The sequence below is a fragment of the Pristis pectinata genome, chromosome 1 (assembly GCF_009764475.1).
Source record: "Pristis pectinata isolate sPriPec2 chromosome 1, sPriPec2.1.pri, whole genome shotgun sequence".
Lineage (NCBI taxonomy): Eukaryota > Metazoa > Chordata > Chondrichthyes > Rhinopristiformes > Pristidae > Pristis > Pristis pectinata.
This window is the reverse complement of record NC_067405.1, coordinates 116,288,010-116,307,915: the sequence shown is the minus strand read 5'-3', so window position 1 is coordinate 116,307,915 and position 19,906 is coordinate 116,288,010. Positions and strand designations below refer to the sequence as shown.

The window sequence follows — 19,906 nt, the reverse complement described above, 5'->3', positions numbered from 1 at the left end:
TGAGAATGTAGTGGATTTGATTAATAAGTTTGCAGACAACATGAAAATTGGCAGAGTTGTAAGATAGCAAAGAAGGTTGTCTAAGGATACAGTGGGATATAGATCAGTTGGAAAGTCGGGTGGAGTGGTAACAGATGGAATTTAATCCAGAGAATTGTGAAGTAACGCACTTTGGGAGGTCAAATTCTGGTAGGACATTTAGAGTAAATGACAGGGACCTTAGCGGCATTGATGTACAGAGAGACCTTGGCATACAAGTCCATAGCTCCCTGAAAGTGGCGACGCAGGTGGATAGGGTAGTGGAAGGGGCATTTGGTGTGCTTGTCTTCATAGGCAGAGTCATTGAATATAAGATTTGGGACATTATGTTGCAGTTGTACTAAACATTGGTTTGAGGTTTGCCCTTATTGTGTGCAGTTTTGGTCTCCGCACTATAGGAAGGATGTGGTAGCAACAGAGAGAGTGCAGAAGTGATTCATCAGGATGTTGCCTCGAATGGAGGACTGTAGTTATAAGGATAGGTCGGGTTTATTCCCATGGGAACATAGGAGGCCGAGGGATGAGCTTATAGAGGTCTATAAAATTATGAGGGAAATAGATAGGTTAGAGTGTCAGAATCTTTTTCCCAGGGCAATGGGATCTAGAAGTAGTGGGAGGTTTAAGGTGAGGAGGGGGGGTGAAGATCTGAGGGGTAAGTTTTTCCACACAGAGGATGGTGAATATCTGGAATGACCTGCCAGAGGAGGTAGTGGAGGCAGATATGATTGCTATGTTTAAAAGGCATTTGGACAGGTACTTGGTTACGAAAGGCCTAGAGGGATATGGGGGCTATACAGACAAATGGGATTACTGAAGATAGGCATCATGGTCAGAGTGGATGAGGTGGATCAAAGGAGCCAGTTTCTGTGCTGTACATTTCTATGATTATATGATTCTAATTAGAATTCGAGTGCAATTGCAAAACAAACTTTGCAAGAAAAAAACCAATCTTAAAACAATTATGTGCAACTTAATAATATAACTTATGATAAAACAGGAAACCCAAAATGGCTAAAACATCATGATCACAATAATTTTAACTTTTGCTGGCCCACATTTTGGGGAGAAACTGTCAAATGCATCAATAGCTGCTGACCGCAACATTCAGTATTCCACCTAGTGTACATGCACGTTAGCAACTTGCTGATAGGTATTCGCCAGCAATTCTTCACCTGTCGTCTGATAAGGTAACCCTAAACGAGTCCATTGTAGGAACACAAAGTTGCTGAGAGTCCCTGCCAATTCAGACTGGAGTTCTTCTCCATTGATTTAATTGGTGGAGAATGGCTGTGAGAGACTATTTTACTTCTATGAGCTTATTTAAATGTTTTAAAGTATTTTAAGAGTTCCCTTTTAAGAAGTTAATTATTTTAATACTCTGAATATTTTTTGATAGATTTTTAAAAAAGATTTAAGTGTTTCTGAATGTCATCTACACTCAAAGCTTTTGAGAGGTTTGACAGTCTGGGGACATGCTTGACCACCTGTCAAAGAGTTTTCTGCAGTTTTGTGGGCTGAGCTTGTCCTGACAACTCCACCATTTGATGGCACATGCCACAGAAGATCTTGTCAAAGCACCGTGCCTAGTCCTTACAGGTAGGACAGCCTTTCATTGAAATTGCAGGAGGTAAGTGGAAACTTTTGTCTTGATTAGTGTTAAATGTGGTGGGCTTGCCACTGACCACAAATTCTGTGCCACTTTTTGAGTGGTGCTTCGTTTTTGCATCTAATTTGAACAGGTTAATAGAGACATGCTGAAATTTCCGCAGCAGCTTACATTAACTCCTGTTGTGCTTCATTCATTTCTAGATCTTTCGACTGATAAACTTCTTTGTCCTCTCTTGGTGTGGTCTTTTGATCTTTCCATGTATCACTCTCATCGGCGAGTACTTCAGATTCACTACTATGGATTAAATAGGAAAGACTGTAGTTATTTGAGCAACACTGTTAAGTAATGGGGCAGACGGATAAAAAGAAAAATAAGGGACTAAACAAAACTTGCGTGAAACTTTTATAAATCACTGGTTGGGCCCCAACTATTTGCTGTGTCCAGTTTTGAGCACTATATTTTTGGAATGCTGTCAAGGCTCTGGGAAATGGCACAGTGGAAACTTCCTAGAAGCCAGGGCCTTCATTATTATTAGAGAAATGAGGTTGGAGTCTTCAAAGCTGAGAAAGTTAAGGGGAAATTTAATACAGTGTTCAATATTTATAAGTATTTTTGTAGCGTAAAAGGAAGAAGTATTTCTACGACAGGATGCTTGGTAACCAGAAGACACAATTTTGAAAAGAACTAGCAAAAAAAAAGTGGGAAAATGTTTTATACAATGAATTGGTATTATCCGAAAAGTTTTACTGGTGACTTTCAAAAGTAATTTGATATTTATTCAAAAAGAAAAAAAATTGAAGGTCAATAGGTAAAGAACAAGGCAATGGGGCTAATTAGATAGCTCTTCCAAATAGCTCGTGCAGGCAAAAGAACCCATTTCAGTTCTGTATGATTTTATGAAAATATACTTTTCATGCCTATTTAAGAGGGTACTGGAGTTCTTTGTTTAACAGTAGCTTTCTCTCAGTACTGCAGAGAAGTGCCGACTTAGATTATGTGCTCAAACATCTGGACTGGGATTTGAACGCACAAACTTCTGATTTTGAGGCACGACTGCTTTCAGTGAGTTAAAGATGACAGACATAATCATACAATAGTGTTTCATATCTTGCCAATCACAAAAAAATGACAATCATTCTTGCATTTTGGACAGGCTTCCAAGGACCAATGTTGACATTTAAATACCATCACAAACACATGAGAAAATGGAAAAGCTAATGTTATAATATTTTGCTATTTGTCTCCTAACTATATATTAAAAGTACAGTCATGTGTATATCTTTATTTTGGGACAAGATGTGAACATGCAAATGGGTGAGAAGGACAGTGTACAGGATGCTTATACATGCAGTGCTGCATTTCATCAAATAGTGCAAGTTAACACATCAACATTCACCTCTCTGTCATGCTTTTGAGTAACAAAACAAGGTGGTGCATTTTACATAGCATAGTATACCACCAAAATGTTTTAAACAAAAGAAAATTCTTTCTCACTCATGCTTTGGGTCAACATTTGGGTCAAGTCTGCATTTTGTAGTTTGCATCTACATCTGCTTATCTTGGGCAAGGCTGATACAAATTTAGATTCACCCATTAAAAGATCCATCCTTAAAAAATGCAGCCTAATCTGATCAATGTTGAATTTAATTTCATAATGAAATATTTGGACAACATTATTCACTACAGATTAAAATAGCAATATTTGCTCTAATAATGCATATAAACCCAAGGGTAAACAGTGTTGAAAGTTTATGGATTTTAAGAAACTAGTAATAAACTCTCATGTTTACGAATGTTATAAAATCAAGACATCATTAATTTTCAAGTGTAGTTTTTCTTGTAACTATTCCTTCATAACTTAATTTGATTGATGTTTTAACAATTATAAATATATTGGTTTCTTTTGCCCATATTGCAAACACACTTCAGCCTTGAAAAATTCTTGTTTGAACAAAGCCACAGGAAAAGAAATATTGTGCATCTCCCCTCCCCCTCCAAATTTCAACTCAGTTTCAAAGATCCGACAAGGGCCTTTTAGTTATAAAATGACATAGTCATAACAGCAAAAGTCTAAAACAAAGAAAGCAAGAAACTTTGTGAAATTATTGATATCTAGATAGAGATACTACCTACAGGGCAACAATTTCACTTAAAGTAACCATTTGTTATAAAATGACACAGTTACAATTTTTGAAATTGATGCAACTCAAAGCAGAATTAGCATTCACAAGGGTATTCACAGCAATCTATGGAAACAGCACTTTCATATAGCAACAAGACATGCCTTTAAGTAGGTTAAGCTTTCCACTCATTCATAATCAATGGATGGAAAATCTAGCGCTAAGAGTCCAGCAGAAATTATGTAAAAAATGCACTTTAATGTAACTTTAACTAAAAATGCACCACCTTAAACCACTATTGTATCCAGCTTACCACATTTCACAGACGTCAGCTGTCCATGCGTTTTGGGGAAAAAAAGCATTGGAAACATTTAATATCACATTTTAATCAAGAGATATTTATCACAAGGATTGGGAATTTACTAATGTTAAATGAAATCATCATAATCATTACCTATTCATTTGAGCATGCAGCTGATTAAGTTGTTCTTGCAGTGTGGTGACAACAAATTTTAATTCAGTATTCTCTTTTTCAATTTGAGAACTTCTCTGGTGGAGTTCTGAAGTGGACACAACCTTCTCTTCCAAGTGTTTGGTCCTTTCTTGTAGACTTGTGTTCAGAGCCTTTAATCTTAGTACTTCTTTCTTGGACTCTTCATGTGCTCCTTCTAAATCTGTAAGAGCCTTTACTTTGTCCTGTAACAGTTCAGCTTTTTCTTTAAGTTCTACCCATTCCTTCTCCATTTCTATTTTTTCCTTTTTAAAACATTCAAAAGTTTTTTGTAAGTTTGAGAGCTCCAGAGTTTTTTCTTCCAATGCCATTTTACTGTCTTGCAAACATACAATTTGCAATCTTACTTCTGCTAACTCTTTCTCAGACTCTTCTTGCCCCTTTGTGAGAACTTCTACTCGATCTTGTAATTGTTCAACTTTTTCTTGAAGTTCTAGCTTTCTTCTTGTCATTTCACTCTTTTCATTTTGAAGCAACTCAATTGTTTTCTGCAAGTCTGAGAAATCCAGTGCTTTATCTTCTAGTTTCTTTATTTTCTCTTTCAGACCTGAGTTTTCTAATCTAATTTCTTTCTCGGAAAGCTTACACACATCCTCTGAGTGTGAAAGAGCTGTCACCTTGCCCTGTAGTATCTCAACCTTTTCTTGAAGTTCCATGTTTACCGTTATTACTTCTGCCTTTTGTGTCTTAAGTAGTTCATTAACTTCCTGTTGGCTTAAGCTAGCTGGTGCTTCATCTTTTGATTCCTCCGTACTTTCCTTTTGCTCCAACAATTCAATTCTTAACTCTGCATTTTCCTTCCTAATTTCCTCATGTGCTACCTTTGATTGAAGCTTTGCTTCTCCTTCCAGCTGAGGTATCTCCCCTGACTGGGAAATCCTTCTTTTCATCTTTTTCTCTTCCTCCATTTCATTATTGACCTGCTGCTCTTCATCAAAGGGGCCCATATTTTCTTCCATGTTTCTCTCTTGCAGACCAGAGATTTCAGAACAACATTCTTTCCATGTGTTTTCAGATCCTTCCTGTGAAATCCTAAATTGATTGTAAGCCAGCCCACTCTTCTCTTCCAATTCGACTTTCTGCAATTTCGGTATTGTTTTCTTCCACTCAGATTCTACCTTCTCAGAAAACGCCATGGACTGATCTACCTTCCCCACAGACTTAACTAATTGTTCTTCTTCCTTCTGTAATTGTAATTCCTTCCTTAAGTTGATAATTTCATTTGTCAAAATACTTTCTTTCTCAGAGGTAGCAGCTTTTAGTTCTTCAAGTTCCTTCTGAAGCTGTTGATGTTTAAAAGCCAATTTATTTAATTCATCTTTGTAGGTTTTCTCTAATCTGTCTCTCTCCTCAGCTAAAGTCTGAGAAAATAGGGCCTTCTCTTTTATCAGCATTGCCTTAAGTTTTTCTTTTTCTTCTTCATTTTCCTGTAAAAGCTCCTCTTTTTCAAATTCCCATTGACCTTGCTCCTCATAAAGCTGCTTTTCAAGATCCAAGAGTTCTTGTTGATATTTTTCTTCAAGTTCACACGTTTCTGCTTTGAGCTTAACTATGAATGTTTGCTGCTCCTTTGCAAACCGGGCTTCCATCTCAGAAATCTTCTGGTTAAATTCATCTTCCATACTTTTCCTACGTGATAAATAATTACAAATATTAAAAATCAATCTCAGAAGGTGAAACAAGAGTGAGAGCATCACCATTAGCCTGTGTCTCTATAACAGAGAAGAAGTGAGGAAAATCACACATGGAGCCAAGTTCTCAGTACCATGCACTTGTATTAACTAGAACCATGCTTTTGTAGACAAAGCATGAAAATCGATTCCAGTGCAACTGCAGTAAAGGACTGCATATGAGTTAAACAGCAAACAAAAGACAGAGCTAACAACCAAGCTATCCAAAAGCACCTCCCAGACCCAAGGCCTCTACCACCTAAGTGAATAAGGCCAGTAGGTGCATGATGCAAACACCACTACCTGCAGGTTTCCCCTCCAAGTTGCATGTCACACTGACTTGTAAATATATCACTGATCCTTAACCATCATTGGGTGTCAATCCTGGAAATCCCCACAATCCCCACCTGGAAATCAGTACTTGTGAAAGTAACTTCATCGTAAACCCTGCAGTGGTTCAAGGTGATGAAGGACAATTAAGGATGACATCCAAATGCTCAAAATTTTTTAAAAAAAGCACCATAACATAGTTTCGTGCATTCAAGGAAGGACACATTTATAAAGAGGTTTTAATTGAGAAGAAGGAAAAAAATTATCAGGTGAGGACAAAAGTTCTGCAAAAAAATTTCTGGTAATATTAGCATCTTGTGAAAAGTTTTTTTTACATGAAATGTTAATTCATCTGAGTGCAAATTGAAATATTTTGATGTTTAAATTCAAATCAAATTGAATGAGAAAACTCATTTTACTCATACTAAAGGAAAACAGAGATCTTTCCCAAGTACAAAAAGTAGCAACATAAAGACCTTCAAATGTGGAATAGTTGATCAATATTTCAGAAGTTAGCACTATCTAAACTCCTGAAATGGGGTGCTCCAGATATTTCATTGATTTTAATAAGTATGGCTGTAGAAGATGAGATCAAATAAAGTTCCATTAATCTGTTACAAATAAACTCAATAAACTCAAATCCCTGCAAACCAGTGACTATCAAATTTTATAAATTATCATGAAAACCTGCACATCAAGAAGTGCAAAACTTCACAATTTAGATCAGAAAGCATTAATAATCTAAAAAAAACACAAGTTTCAATGTGTTTCATCTTTTGTGATCTTCTCCATGTCCTCAATATTTTGATCATGGATAACAAATTTTCTGAAACAATCTTTCTGAAAATTCTCACCTTTCCTGCAGCAACTCATTTTGCTTCTTATGTAGAAGATTCCGTTGCAACTCTTCTTTCTCTTGTTGAAGGTTTTCTGTAATCTCAGAAACTTGTCTGGAGTAGACCTGCTCGAGCTCCATTTTTTCCTTTACAAACGCTTCCTTCAGTTCTCTTCTCTGAACTTCCATCTGCGCTTCAGTGGTATTCAGCCTCTCTAACAAATCTTCCTTCTCTTTATGGAGAGATTGGTTTGCTTCTTCCATTTTGCTCCGGATTGTTTCTTCGTTTTCCTGCTTTAACTGCTTCTCTAGCTGTGCTTTATCTACATTAAATCTATCCAGTAATTCATTCTTTTCGTCTCTATGTTTACATTCTGTTGAATGTTGTAACGTTTTAAGGGTCTCAATTTCTCCTTGAAGATATGAAATATGGCTTTTGAGTTCTTTAACCTCCTCTTGCATTTTCAAAATCTCTTTGTTGTGCACCTGGTTAACACCCTCTTTCTCCATTTCATACTTTACTTTTGCTTCTTCCATTTCTTCCTCATAATAATTTACCTGAAAAGGAGAAATAGCCTAGACAATTACCACACTGTCAATTTTGACACAGATATATTGCATGAACAGGTCTGCTTATACACAGACACAAATGCATGCACTTCCCAAACTCTTCCCTGCCCAAGAGGACTCTAATCTCCCAAACTCTGAAATGTAAGAATCAGGAATGACAGCATTCTAATAAATAAAGTTATCATCAGTGTAGATCTGGCTATTAAAAATCAGGTAACTGAATACAATATCTTAGAATAACAAACTGGAAATTGAACGTATTTAATTCTCATCAGTGATCTGTTGCACTGTCAGAAAGTCTCAAATCTCAATCTTCTTTGATCAATCTAATATTGATTAACAAAACAGCCAAATACAAAACACCATAAGATGTCTCAGTATATTATAATGAGATTCATAATTTTGCTGAAAATTTTATGTCAATCTATTCACAATAACCAGATATTTTTTAGTTCACTTGCCTTTGCTTCAAATTCAGCCTTCAAATTATGAACTGCCTGATGATGTTGTTCTTTAATTTGTTCAATGGCCATTTCTGCTTCCAAACTCATGTTTAGTGGATTGCATTCTTCAGGACCAAAAGCTGAAAAAGGAGACATAATCTGGCAAGGCAGCCTAATATGGCATAATTATTAACTTCCTGTCCATAAGACAAAATGATTGGTTTAATGTGAAACCATGGTAGATGAATGCAGGACAGTGATAAATAAATGATACCAGAATACTTGTTGTTCAACATTAACATGATTGAATGGCAACAAAAAGAGTTTTAGTTGAACCAAAACTAATATTATTTACATGAATAATTAGGTTATTACAGTGCTTCCTTAGATAATTAGTATATCTTTTAATGTGTAGCTAAAAGAAACAAATTGGAAGAAGCCAAACCAACTTCAAAAAGTCTGCCTAAGCTTGGCACTGTACCTTGATCACAGTCTCCCATATCACTCTTGCTCTCCATTTCCTCTGACAAAGAACTTCTTAGCAACTGTTTAAAACTTTTCCCTTGTGTCTGATATGCTTGTAATTCAGACTGGAGCTCATCAATTCGATCCTGGAGCTCCTATATTAAACATGTAAAGAAAAATGAATCTCTTTCTCTCTCAGACAGTAGTGATGAACTAACCTTAGTTTCTAGCCATGAAGAAATCAACAATACTGATTTTTTATTATATAAAGACCTCTCTTTTGTTAGTTTTTATTTGTCCTTCAGTATTACTATCTAATACTGTGCACAGGATATATTCCCAAACTGCAAGCGATAATTTGTAACCAGTTCCTTAGAAGCTAAATGAGAATATGAATAGGTTTTCTTCTTAAAGGGAACGGACACATATTTGTTTTGATCCTTAGAGCTTGAGGTGGCACAGTGGTACAACTAGTAGAGCCACTACGTCACAGCACTAGAGACCTGGGTTTAATCCTGACTTTGAGTGCTGTCTGTGTGAAATTTGCATGTTCTTCCTGTGACTGAGTGAGTTTCCTCAGGGTGCTCCGATTTAATCCCACAACCCAAATATATGTGGGTTTGTAGGTTAACTGGTCACTATATATTGTCCCTAGTGAGTTCAGGATAGGCGGGAGTTGATGAGGATGTGGGCAAAATTAAAAATGGGATTAGTGTAGGATTAGTGTAAATGGGTGGCTGATGGTCAGTGCGGATTTGGTGGGCTGAAGGATCTGTTTCCATGCTGTATCTCTCTATAACTCTATTCACTTGATTGATAATATTAATAGGATGTGGATCTAAGGACATTATCTGGCACTATGGGAGTGCTGCATTGTCAGGCATGCAATCTTCTGGATGAGATAATACACGAAGGCATGATCTGTTACTCTGCAGCTTTAGCTGGCTGTAAGAAGGTCCCATGACATTATTTGAAGTAAGATAGGAAGTCCTCTCAGTATCAGGAAACTTTACTGCTCCAACCACCAACGATAAATATGTTAATGATCAACCATCTCTTTGATGTTTGTATGATCTTGCTGTGAACAAAATGGTTGCTGTGTTACACTGAATTACAATACTCATTGCAATTCAGTTTAATTGCTCCAATGCTGAATGCTGTGCATTCATCTAGTAAGGGCCTAAGTTCTTACAATTTTTCTATAAATCTCTTTCGTTCTCTATTAGATGTTCTTTTATAAATACTCCTTTGACCAAATTTTTCATAGTCTGCCCTGATCTCTTCAATCTTTATAAAGCTTATTTAATAAATGCTCCAGTGAATTGCCTTGGAACATTTTGAGATGTTGAAAAGGTTATGGAAATGGAGCTTCATGTTGTTGTTAAAAGCAATTCAATTTTCCTTAGCAATGCATCTCTGGCTGGGAGCATTTGTCACACTGTATAACAGAGGCTCTGCATTCTACATTGCTTCTGAAATTCAGTTCCACTGAAGTCATTCTAAAAAGAAAAATGTTTTCTTTACAGAACTATGCCAAAAGTTTGGCATCATTAACCCTGACCATGACCAATAGTTCATTTTCCAAGCTGCTGACTGATAGACCTTTCACCTGAAATATTTGAAAGTGGTATGAAACACAAGATTGTGAGAAAATCATGTTTAAAATGCTATGGAAACAATGGGGTAAATCCACAGAATGGTATACAGAACTTTGTCAGCTCATGTACATCTTTCTTGGTTTAGTCTGCAACCAAGAATTGTTTTCCATTAAGTACGATCCCAATATTACTTACCCTAAATTGGTGTTCATATTCTTTTCGCATCCGTGCAAATCTTTCCTCATGCAAGAAGAACTCAGCACTTGTTGGATCAAGATCTCCAAACTGTTTACAATAGATGGGAATACATCATTTGTAATATTATAATTTTAAAATTGAATCCATCTTTTTGCACATGAGCACAACTTTCACTGACACTTCCATTATTGTTGAATGTATTCCAAACTTTCATTGCAAGGTTCATTTAATTATGCTATCCAAGACAAGTAAACCCACTTTTATTCACAAAAGAAAAATTTCCTCTTTCCAAAAACATCAATGCTGGAAATTGAATAATGCAGGTCAATGCATAGCAGGCTAATGGGTCTTACTGAACAAATGCTACATGATCAAGTGAAGTGCATAAAGAAAATCTGTAGTTGGGGTCTAGATTGTGTTGGGGTGAAGGAATCAGTGGAGGGGTAGAGGAAGTCGGGTGCGTAGTCAGCACTTGGGGTGGGAAAATGAGGTACGTTTAGCAGCTGAGTAGGGTTGGGCTGAGAGGACACTGGAGGTGTTGTCTTCTGGGGGATGGTGTAATTGGATAGGATTAAGGACTCAGCAAGTTGACAGTTGGGCATGGTGTCAGGACAGGGTAGTGACCTTCAGGGGGAGAGTGGGGTGTGGGGATGGGTAGGTTGGTGGCATGTTCCTTGGGAAAACGTTTAAGTAAATACTGTAACACACATTAAACTTCTGGCATCTCTCAAAGAATGGGCTCAGACAAATCTTGTCAATTACCTTCTCTTTTAAAACAGTGTCCAGATTGTTTTGCAGCTTCTTTGCAATTCTCTCAGATTCAAACAGCTTCTCCGAGTTTTCTAAAAGCTCTTTCTCTAGCCGATTGTTTTCCTTTAAGACATGAAAAGCCATACAAGGCAAAGCAGAGTTTAGTGGTGTTCAAGCAACTTTTTGGAAAGAATATCTTGGCAAACAGTGAAAATCGCAAAACCAAAGACTGCATTAGCTTTGTGCGAGATATTCAGTATTTGCATTCAAAACTTCAAAAATTACGAATAAAACAAGGATGAACTGAGAAATTATGATACATGACTTATGCGGTCAGGAAATAATAAATTAACTTTAATGCATAAGAATTTCATATTCTTTTCATTCGTAGATATACCACATGGAAATACGCCCGTCAGTCCATGCTGACCATCAAGCACCCATTTTACACTGATGCCATTTTATTCTCCCCGCATCTCCTCCCCCATACTCTATCAATTGCCTAAGCACTGCATGTCACATTGTGTATGACATTTTTAATTTTTGTATACACTAGTTAACAGTGCATCATTCATAACCATGGGAGTGAAAATGTTTATATACTTTTCACACTTCCTGTGAAAGATCATAATCTTCTTTCTGGATGTGCATCTTTTGTAGCATCTACAGTGAGTACCTTTACATCCACACATGGGCAGCACAGTGACACAGCTGGTAGAGCTACTGTCTCACAGCTCCAGCAACGCAGGTACAATCATGACCTCCAGCACTGTGTGTGTGGAGTTTGTACGTTCTCCCTGTAGCGTACGGGTTCCTTCTGGGTGCTCCAGTTTCCCTTCACATCCCATGCTATATGCTGATATGACTCAGGCCCCAGTCTATGGAGGATGATGGGGAACACAATTTGGATGAAGTGTATTAAATTCTGAATTTGCTGCCAACACTTCTGCACTTTTCATAATTTGCTTTGCATCAAACAGTGTAGGGAGACCAGAGTTTAAAGATGTCTCACAGGTGATAAAGGTATGCACAAAAAGAAACCTAACACAATGTTTCTCAATATTTCAAGACAATTTCAGTTCAAACAGTTGGTCTTGGCCATTCGATTTAGGTGAAATGCAGTCCTTTGTTATATGATCTGAGACTCTGAAATTCTAAAGTGTTTCTTTGACATAGGAATCATAAAGGAAAAAGCACAAAGCTTCACCTTTAATGCTAGTGCAAGGCGGTCCCTGAGGTATCCTTCCTCTGCTTTCACCTTTTCAATCTCTTTCTCAAGTTCTATTCTTTGCTTATTGGCCTGATGAAAAATCTGGTCTTTTTCTTTGGTTAGGTCTGTCTTCAGAGCAGCGAGACGGTTCTTGTATTCTTGCTCCAACTTACTGGACAAACAAGAAGACAATGATACAAATAAAGGCACTTGTTTAGTTTTAGTTCAGGCGTTTTAGAATGCCAGTGCTTTCAGACATTTGCAAACAGATCAAGCTTGTTTACATCCTGAACTTTGTAACTGTTTTTTTCTCATTAGCACTACAAGAATTTTTCCTGAGAGCTTTAGTTACATGCTGCTCCAATCAGACATTTATTTTCCTTGCTCCTGTAGATATGTGAAAAACAAGGGTGGCACGGTAGCGTAGCGGTTAGCGTAATGTTATTACAGCGCCAGCGATCGGGGTTCAATTCCCGCCGCTGTCCGTAAAGAGTATGTATGTTCTCCCCGTGACTGCATGGGTTTCCTCTGGGCGCTCCGGTTTCCTCCCACATTCCAAAGACGTACGGGTCAGTAGGTTGACATGGGTGTAATTGGGCATCGTGGGCTTGTTGGGCCGGAAGGACCTGTTACAGTGCTGTATAAATAAAGTTTTAAATACAGGAAGCATTTTGTAGAGTATCATCCGATGGTTTATCAGAGAAATTGCAATTCCAACCAACGATGGCAGATATTATAATTGTTTAATTTTCTTTTGGCCCACCTTGCCTCTCAAAGGTCTAACTCTAAATGGAAGATCTATGGAAATACTTCCACACAGAATTAAACTAGATTTAAAGAATATTTTCCTGTACATAGGGCATAATTCAGACTGGCTTATCTTAACCTCATTCTGTATTCCGCAGACTATCATAACTGATATACCTATTCAAAATAGCTAAAAAGCAATTTGCAGTAACTGAAATTATTAGAAATCAAAGAGCACCATAACTATGGTGTAAGCGGCATCATAGGTTAGAAGGTTTAGATGGTGATGCCCAAGTCATAATTTATTATCTTATTAGCGATTTTAACCCAGCATATACATGTGCCAAAGGTATGAAGATGTCAAGTACCGGAGATTGCATTCATTGAGATGTTCTATAGCAGCATGGCGGTCATCCACCTCTGAAGCCATTAGGTTTTTCAACTTCTCTGCTTTTTCTAAGTCTGTTCGAAGTTTTTCTTTTTCTCTTAAAACTTGATCAACACGTTCCCTATAAAAAAGTAATTGGCAGTTGTATATTAAAATGAGCTTGTTAATGTATTGAATTTAGATACGAGAATCATTTTATAGAAATGAATAATGATTTCATGGAATTAATGGGGTCTTCTATACATGATTTACTTCATTTTGTTTGTATTTAACAAAGAAATTGATTTTACTGAGATGAGTGATCACAGTCTTGTAATGTGAAATCTTTGTTTATTTCTGGTTGCACTATGCAAGCATGGTGCAATGCTCATTTATAGGAGGTCAGGAAACAGACATTATTTATAGGACTTGCCCATACCTTGCATTACAGAGCGTTGGTCAAATGACTATACAAATAGGGAGTGTCGCCCTCAACTATTATCCCTATCACATTGTCACTAGGGTGAAACATCATATTGTTAAACAAGGACATTTTCAAAGATTACAGATAGTGAGACAGACAACTCTGTGAATGTTATCTTAATTTTGAAGAATACTAGGTTAATCAGTTTAACATCCTGACATGCACGCACAGACACAGTGGCATCCCTTTGTCCTGTTGCCCTTGTCCATCTAGCTAGTAGAAGCTGGAGCTTTAGGAAGTGCTGATGAATGAGAGAACTACTGTAGTACTTTTTGTAGATGGTACACAGGGCAGCCACAGTGTGCTTACAGTGGTAGATATCAATCGAGTGCATTGCTGGATGGTTTCAAGTTTTTTTGGGAGTGGTTGGAGCTGCACACACCCATGCAAATGGAGTGTTTTGTCTAGTTAAGATTCTGATCAAAAGTAATTCTTCAGGTGGTTGAGATGATTGGCCTCCAGCAACTATCCTTTTGTACTTCAATGACTCCGGTCAATGCGGAGTTTTCTCCTTAAAGCCCATGAACTTGGGGATTTGGAATTCATTGTCTGATTAGATGGTGGAGTCAGAAACATCTCACTTAAAATATATCTGCATGAGTAGTTGATGTGGAAAAGCTATCATAAGAATGGGAAAATTGGATTAGATTAAGTTTTATTGGCTGGCACAAAAATAGTGGACTGAATAGCCTCTTACTATGATCTGTGACACTGAGGATAAATGATAGCTATTCCTGACCAAGACACATCAAGACCAACTGCAGCAAGCATCAGAATGTTCAGGGCACACTGCCACCATGCAGAGAACACTTACTGAATGTAACACAAAGGAATGCCAGGCATTGCATTTAGGCATAATCAAATACTTCTAAAAATAAATTGATATCCCTATGTGTTACCATTCTGGCATTTTATCTGCCATTTCAAAATTATGGGCCAAAAAATCTAATTTATAAATTGTATTACTGCTACATACATATCTCCCACTTAAAAAAAAGTGGAAAATTAAAACAGAGCAATTAATACAACAGCATTAGGCTTATTCTTAGAGTTTTAGAAGTTGGCAAAAGCTCAATTACCCCAAAACAATGTGTCCAATGAGCAGCATATGAACTTGGAGAGGTGCAGGCACACATTGAAAAAGAACTACACAAATTCTTTAATTCTCTTGTTTTAACTAAAAAAGAAACAATTGACTTACATTAAATGTCTAATCTCATTTTTGAAGCTGGCCAGAACAGCTTGGTGGATTCCATTCTTTGTTATCAGGAGCTCGTTCTCTAGAGCCAGGGTAAATTCTGACAGATTGACCTTCCCATACAGGGCAAAATCCAAGGTCTGTAAACAGCAATCATTTATGTTAACCATCATGCAGGATTGTTCACGTACAGCTACCATTGGTGAAGCATATATACTTCAAATCGTTATTTGTAGCAATCAAAGGAAAACAGAGACAAGTCAGCACACCTCAGCATATTTTTCACACAAAAAGACTGTAATGTGTGGTCATACCTTTAGAATTTCAAGGCCATTTTCAATTCCTTCATTTTGCCAGGCATCTAAGATCTGATCTGCGGAGGTATATCCTGTCCCATCATCCAAACACGAAAACAGGCGAAGACCAATAGTACTGGTCATAGCAGATGGGGTAGCAGTGCGACGGCCGGTTTCATCAAAAGGCTTGTATGTGAACCGAGGGAGAAAAAAAACGTACAACATCATGGCCTCTGATTCAAACTCTTTAATTAGTGACAAAGCATGCCTTCCTGGCTTTCCTATTGGCAAGCAATCCTTGTTATTTCCATCCATAGACGTTGCCTGACCTGCTGAGTTCCTCCACCATTTTGTGCGTCTGTTGTCTTACTCACTAAATCCTGGATTTGGGCACATTTATAATATTGATCCACTTGTACCTCTTATGTAAATTTTTGCTACATTATCAGCATGTCCCATTGACCAAACTGTGCTGGAACACCATTTTCAGTCCCTATCAAGCATACGTACTCACACCCACTTCTACATACTAACCCACCTATGGGATTACTATGTGGTTTGCAAAAGATGCAAGGGTCCTCGTCACGGTTCATCCCCAGCAGCAGCGTAACAGAGGCTTCTCTGATCTACGGGCTGTTCCTGGGGACACACGCAGAGACGGACATCAACTGCTGCTGGAAGGTCATCAACTCGGTGAAAGACGCTCTTTGGTCTGCCCGAAACTTGTTGGTCTTCCAGCACTGCGAGATGTCCGTAGGGGAATGCTGCCGGCTGGCACACTCCAGGCTGCAGGAGTACGTGCTGAGGGACGCACTGAAGCTGGGTGCAGCCAACACAAAGGCTCGGTGGGGAAGGACTATAGTTTAGGGTTCTTCTGCCACTGGAGAGGGAGGGGCAGGGACAGGCGAGAAAGCCCCTAAATATTGTAAATACGGGACTGGGTAGTTTCCAGGGAGCCACACGTGTGGCATCGGTGCTATTTTCTATATAAAAAGGTAACACTAATGATTGATCGGTACAAGAATGTAAAGGTTTGCACTGTTTTGTAATTGTATATAGTTTGTTTTTTATTATGAATAAAGTTTATTTTGTATATAAAAAAAATGTGGTTTATGAGCACAGTTTTATTTATCCCACTCATCACGGTAAAAACAAGATAGGATAATGATGGTGCAAATCTACACACACACACACACACACACACACACACTTGCCCTATCCCATTGTGAAATTAATAGCTTTGACTGTTGGGGAGAGAAGTGAAGTAGGTAATCCTGCTCAATGGTAAGAATTCCCATGCTTGACTGAAATGAGGTTTTAATGTCACAGTTCCATTCTCCTTTCACAGGCAGGAATTTCAATGACTGGAGTGGAAAGGTGGAGCTCATCATATCCACCATAAAATCCCTTCACTTCTAACCTATCCTCAAGCTGAGCACCAAATGGAGCACAAACTGCCCGAAAATAGCCCAAATGTTCAAGTGACTGCTTTAGCGGCCCCCAGAGGTGAAATCGTGCTTGGTACATGAATTGGGACTTTCACCTGGTTTGTGCATATAACTTTAGGCTCACTACACAGTTTTTGTGGACAACCGTGGTACGATGTGCACACAATTTTATCCATGTGGGATTACCATGTGGTTTAAATGCCCAACTGTTTAGCATGCAACTCACATGGATGATGCTTCCCCCAGCTGGGAAGTTCTAGTACCAAGGGACAGAGTTTCAAAATAAGGGGTTGGCCATTCAGGACTGAGATCAGAAGACATTTCTTGACTTGGAGTGTAGTAAATCTTCGTATTTCTTTATCCAAGAGTTCTGTGGAGGCTCAGTTGCTGAGTATATTTAAGACAGAGATCAATAAAATTTTAAGAGAATCAAATTTGTTTGGGAAAGTAGTGCTGAGGTAAAGGATCTGAATGTTAGAGTAGGGGCAAAGCACCAAATGGTCTAAATCTAATTCTTTTTCTGATGTTTGTGCACACAACTTTTAGGTTACCTTCTGGTTTGTGTGCATGATTTTAAGATCACTCTGTAGTTGTTCACACAACTCCAGGTTTAGCATGTGGCTTGCAGGCATAACTTTAAATTTAATGTGATGCAACAAACAACCTGCTGGAGGAACTCAGCGAGCCGAGGAGTATCTGTGGGAGCAAAGAAACTGTCGATGCTTCGGTTCAAAACTCGGCATCAGGACTGAGAGAAAAGAGGCGAGATGGCCAGCATAGAGCGAAGGGGAGTGGCAAGAAAGGATTCCGAGGTGATCGGTAGACTGAGGAGGGATGCAAGATGACAGGCAGGTAGTGCCAGGTAGGGGAGATGGAGTTGGAAGACTGTGGCAGGTGAATGATAGATGGAGGCAGACAAAGAGAGAGAGGAAAAAGAACAGAAAACAACAGATGGAGCAAGGTGGGAGGGGGAGGGGAGTGTGACGGTAGGAGACAGCTGCTGGAGGGAGATAAGCAGGAACACAAAGCAGGAACACAAAGCTGGATTCGGATAAGTAAAGGAGGTGAGAATGGGAACAACTAGAGGAGAAGGGAGAGATGAATGGCAGTTGGAACCAGATTGGGGCGGGGGAGTGTGGGAAACCTGTGTGTGAAGTGGGTGGATGGTGCCAGGAGGGGGAAGGGGACAAAGATGGGTGAACAAAACTGGGAGGACAGGAGGATAAAAAGGGGGGCAGGAGGGAAAGAGGGGGAAAAAAAGGATTTACCTAAAATTGGAAAACTCAATATCCATGCCATTGCGTTGTAGACTACCCGGGGGAATACAAGGTGTTGCTCCTCTAGTTTGGGCTTCATCTTGGCAGTAAAGAAAGCCAAGGATGGACAGGTCAGTGTGGGAATGGGAAGAATTGGTTTGCAACTGGAAGCTGGGGACAGCCATTGCGGACTGAGTGTAGGTGTTCTGCGAAACGGTCACCGGGACTACGCTTGGTCTCGCCGATGTAGAGGGAAGCACCGAATGCAGTAGACTAGGTTGGTGGAGATGAACGTGAATCTTTGCCTCATCTGGAAGGACTGTTTAGGTCCCTGAGGGAGGAGGTGTAAGGACAAGTGCAAGGGCAGGGGAAAGTATTAGGGGTAAGGGAGGGAGGAATGGGTGTGGAGGGATGGGCAGACCAGGGAGTCACGGAGGGAGTGGTCCCTGTGGAAGGCGGAGAGGGGTGGGGAGGAGAAGATATGACTGGTGGGATCATGCTGCAGCTGGTGGAAAGGAGGAAGAAAGATCTGCTGGATGCGGAGGCTCATTGGGTGAAAGGCAAGGACCAGGGGAACTCTATCTCTGTTCTGTCTGGGAGGGGGCAGGCGAGAGCAGAAGTGTTGGCAAGGAGTCCTCACCCCCCATGGATGACCTCTTCTCACGTCTTCAACACTCCCCTTCCACTTGGACATCCCCTTCAGGCCTTTTACCCTCCCTCAGCCTTTTCATCTCCAATTGCCACCGTGGCATCAACTGCCACGACTTCTCCACTCCCCTGGCCCGCTTCAACCTCATGTCCTCTGAACGCGCAGCCCTCCATTCACTTAGCACCAATCGCAACCTAGTCATCAAACACGCAGACAAGGGCGATGCCGTTGTAGTCTGGCGGACTGACCTCTACCTTGCAGAGGCCAGACAACAGCTCTCGGATACTTCCGCTTACCAACCCCTGGACAATGACCCCACCAACAAACACAAGGCCATCATCTCGCACACTGTCACAGATCCCATTACATCAGATCTCCCCACCACAGCCTCTAACCTGATAGTGCACTTGCTGCTTCGATCTCTTACCCAAGATCCACAAACAGGAGTCCTGATAGGCCTAATGTTTCTGCCTACTCTTGCCCCATTTAACCTATCTCCTCATACCTTGACTCCATCCCATGTCCAGTCCCTTGCCACCTACATCTGGGACACCTTGCATGCCCTCCACCAGATGGACAACTTCCGATTCCCTGGCCCCCAATGCCTCATCTTCACTATGGATGTCCAGTCTTTATACACCTCCATCCCCCATCAGGAAGGTCTAAAAGCCCTCTGCTTCTTTCTACAACAAAGATCCAATCGGTTCCCCTCCACCAACACTCTCATCTGCCTGGCTGAACTTGTTCTTACCTTCAACAACTTCTCTTTTGACTCCTCTCACTTTCTACAAATCGAAGGTGTAGCCTTGGGCATCTGCATGGGCCCCAGCTATGCCTGTCTTTTGTTGGCAATGTGGAACAGTCCCCGTTCCAAACCTTCCCCAGTACCACTCCCCAACTCTTTCTCTATTACACTGATAACTACATTGGTGCTGCTTCTTGCACCTGTGCAGAACTCATCAATTTCATCACCTTTGCCACCAACTTCCACCCTGCTCTCAAATTCACATGGACGATTTCTGACACTTCTCTCCTCTTTTCTGGACCTCATTGTCTCCATCTCAGGAGACAAACTATCCACTGATATTTACTATGAACCCACCAACTCCCACA

The 19,906-nt window shown here is 39.6% G+C and overlaps 1 protein-coding gene across 2 annotated transcripts in view; it reads right to left on the bottom strand.

The window, feature by feature from the left end:
• Positions 1-19,906, bottom strand: part of nin (ninein (GSK3B interacting protein)) — a 127,302-nt gene that overhangs the window by 23,982 nt on the left and 83,414 nt on the right. For both annotated transcript variants that reach the window (XM_052038123.1, XM_052038211.1), the window contains exons 8-18: positions 15,459-15,626; positions 15,148-15,284; positions 13,464-13,604; positions 12,346-12,520; positions 11,151-11,261; positions 10,386-10,475; positions 8,609-8,747; positions 8,146-8,267; positions 7,134-7,672; positions 4,223-5,908; positions 1,817-1,942 (exon numbers count right to left, since the gene is read on the bottom strand). In XM_052038123.1, the coding sequence (XP_051894083.1) occupies positions 1,817-1,942; positions 4,223-5,908; positions 7,134-7,672; positions 8,146-8,267; positions 8,609-8,747; positions 10,386-10,475; positions 11,151-11,261; positions 12,346-12,520; positions 13,464-13,604; positions 15,148-15,284; positions 15,459-15,626 (3,434 nt within the window). The remainder of the gene's footprint in view (positions 1-1,816; positions 1,943-4,222; positions 5,909-7,133; positions 7,673-8,145; positions 8,268-8,608; positions 8,748-10,385; positions 10,476-11,150; positions 11,262-12,345; positions 12,521-13,463; positions 13,605-15,147; positions 15,285-15,458; positions 15,627-19,906) is intronic.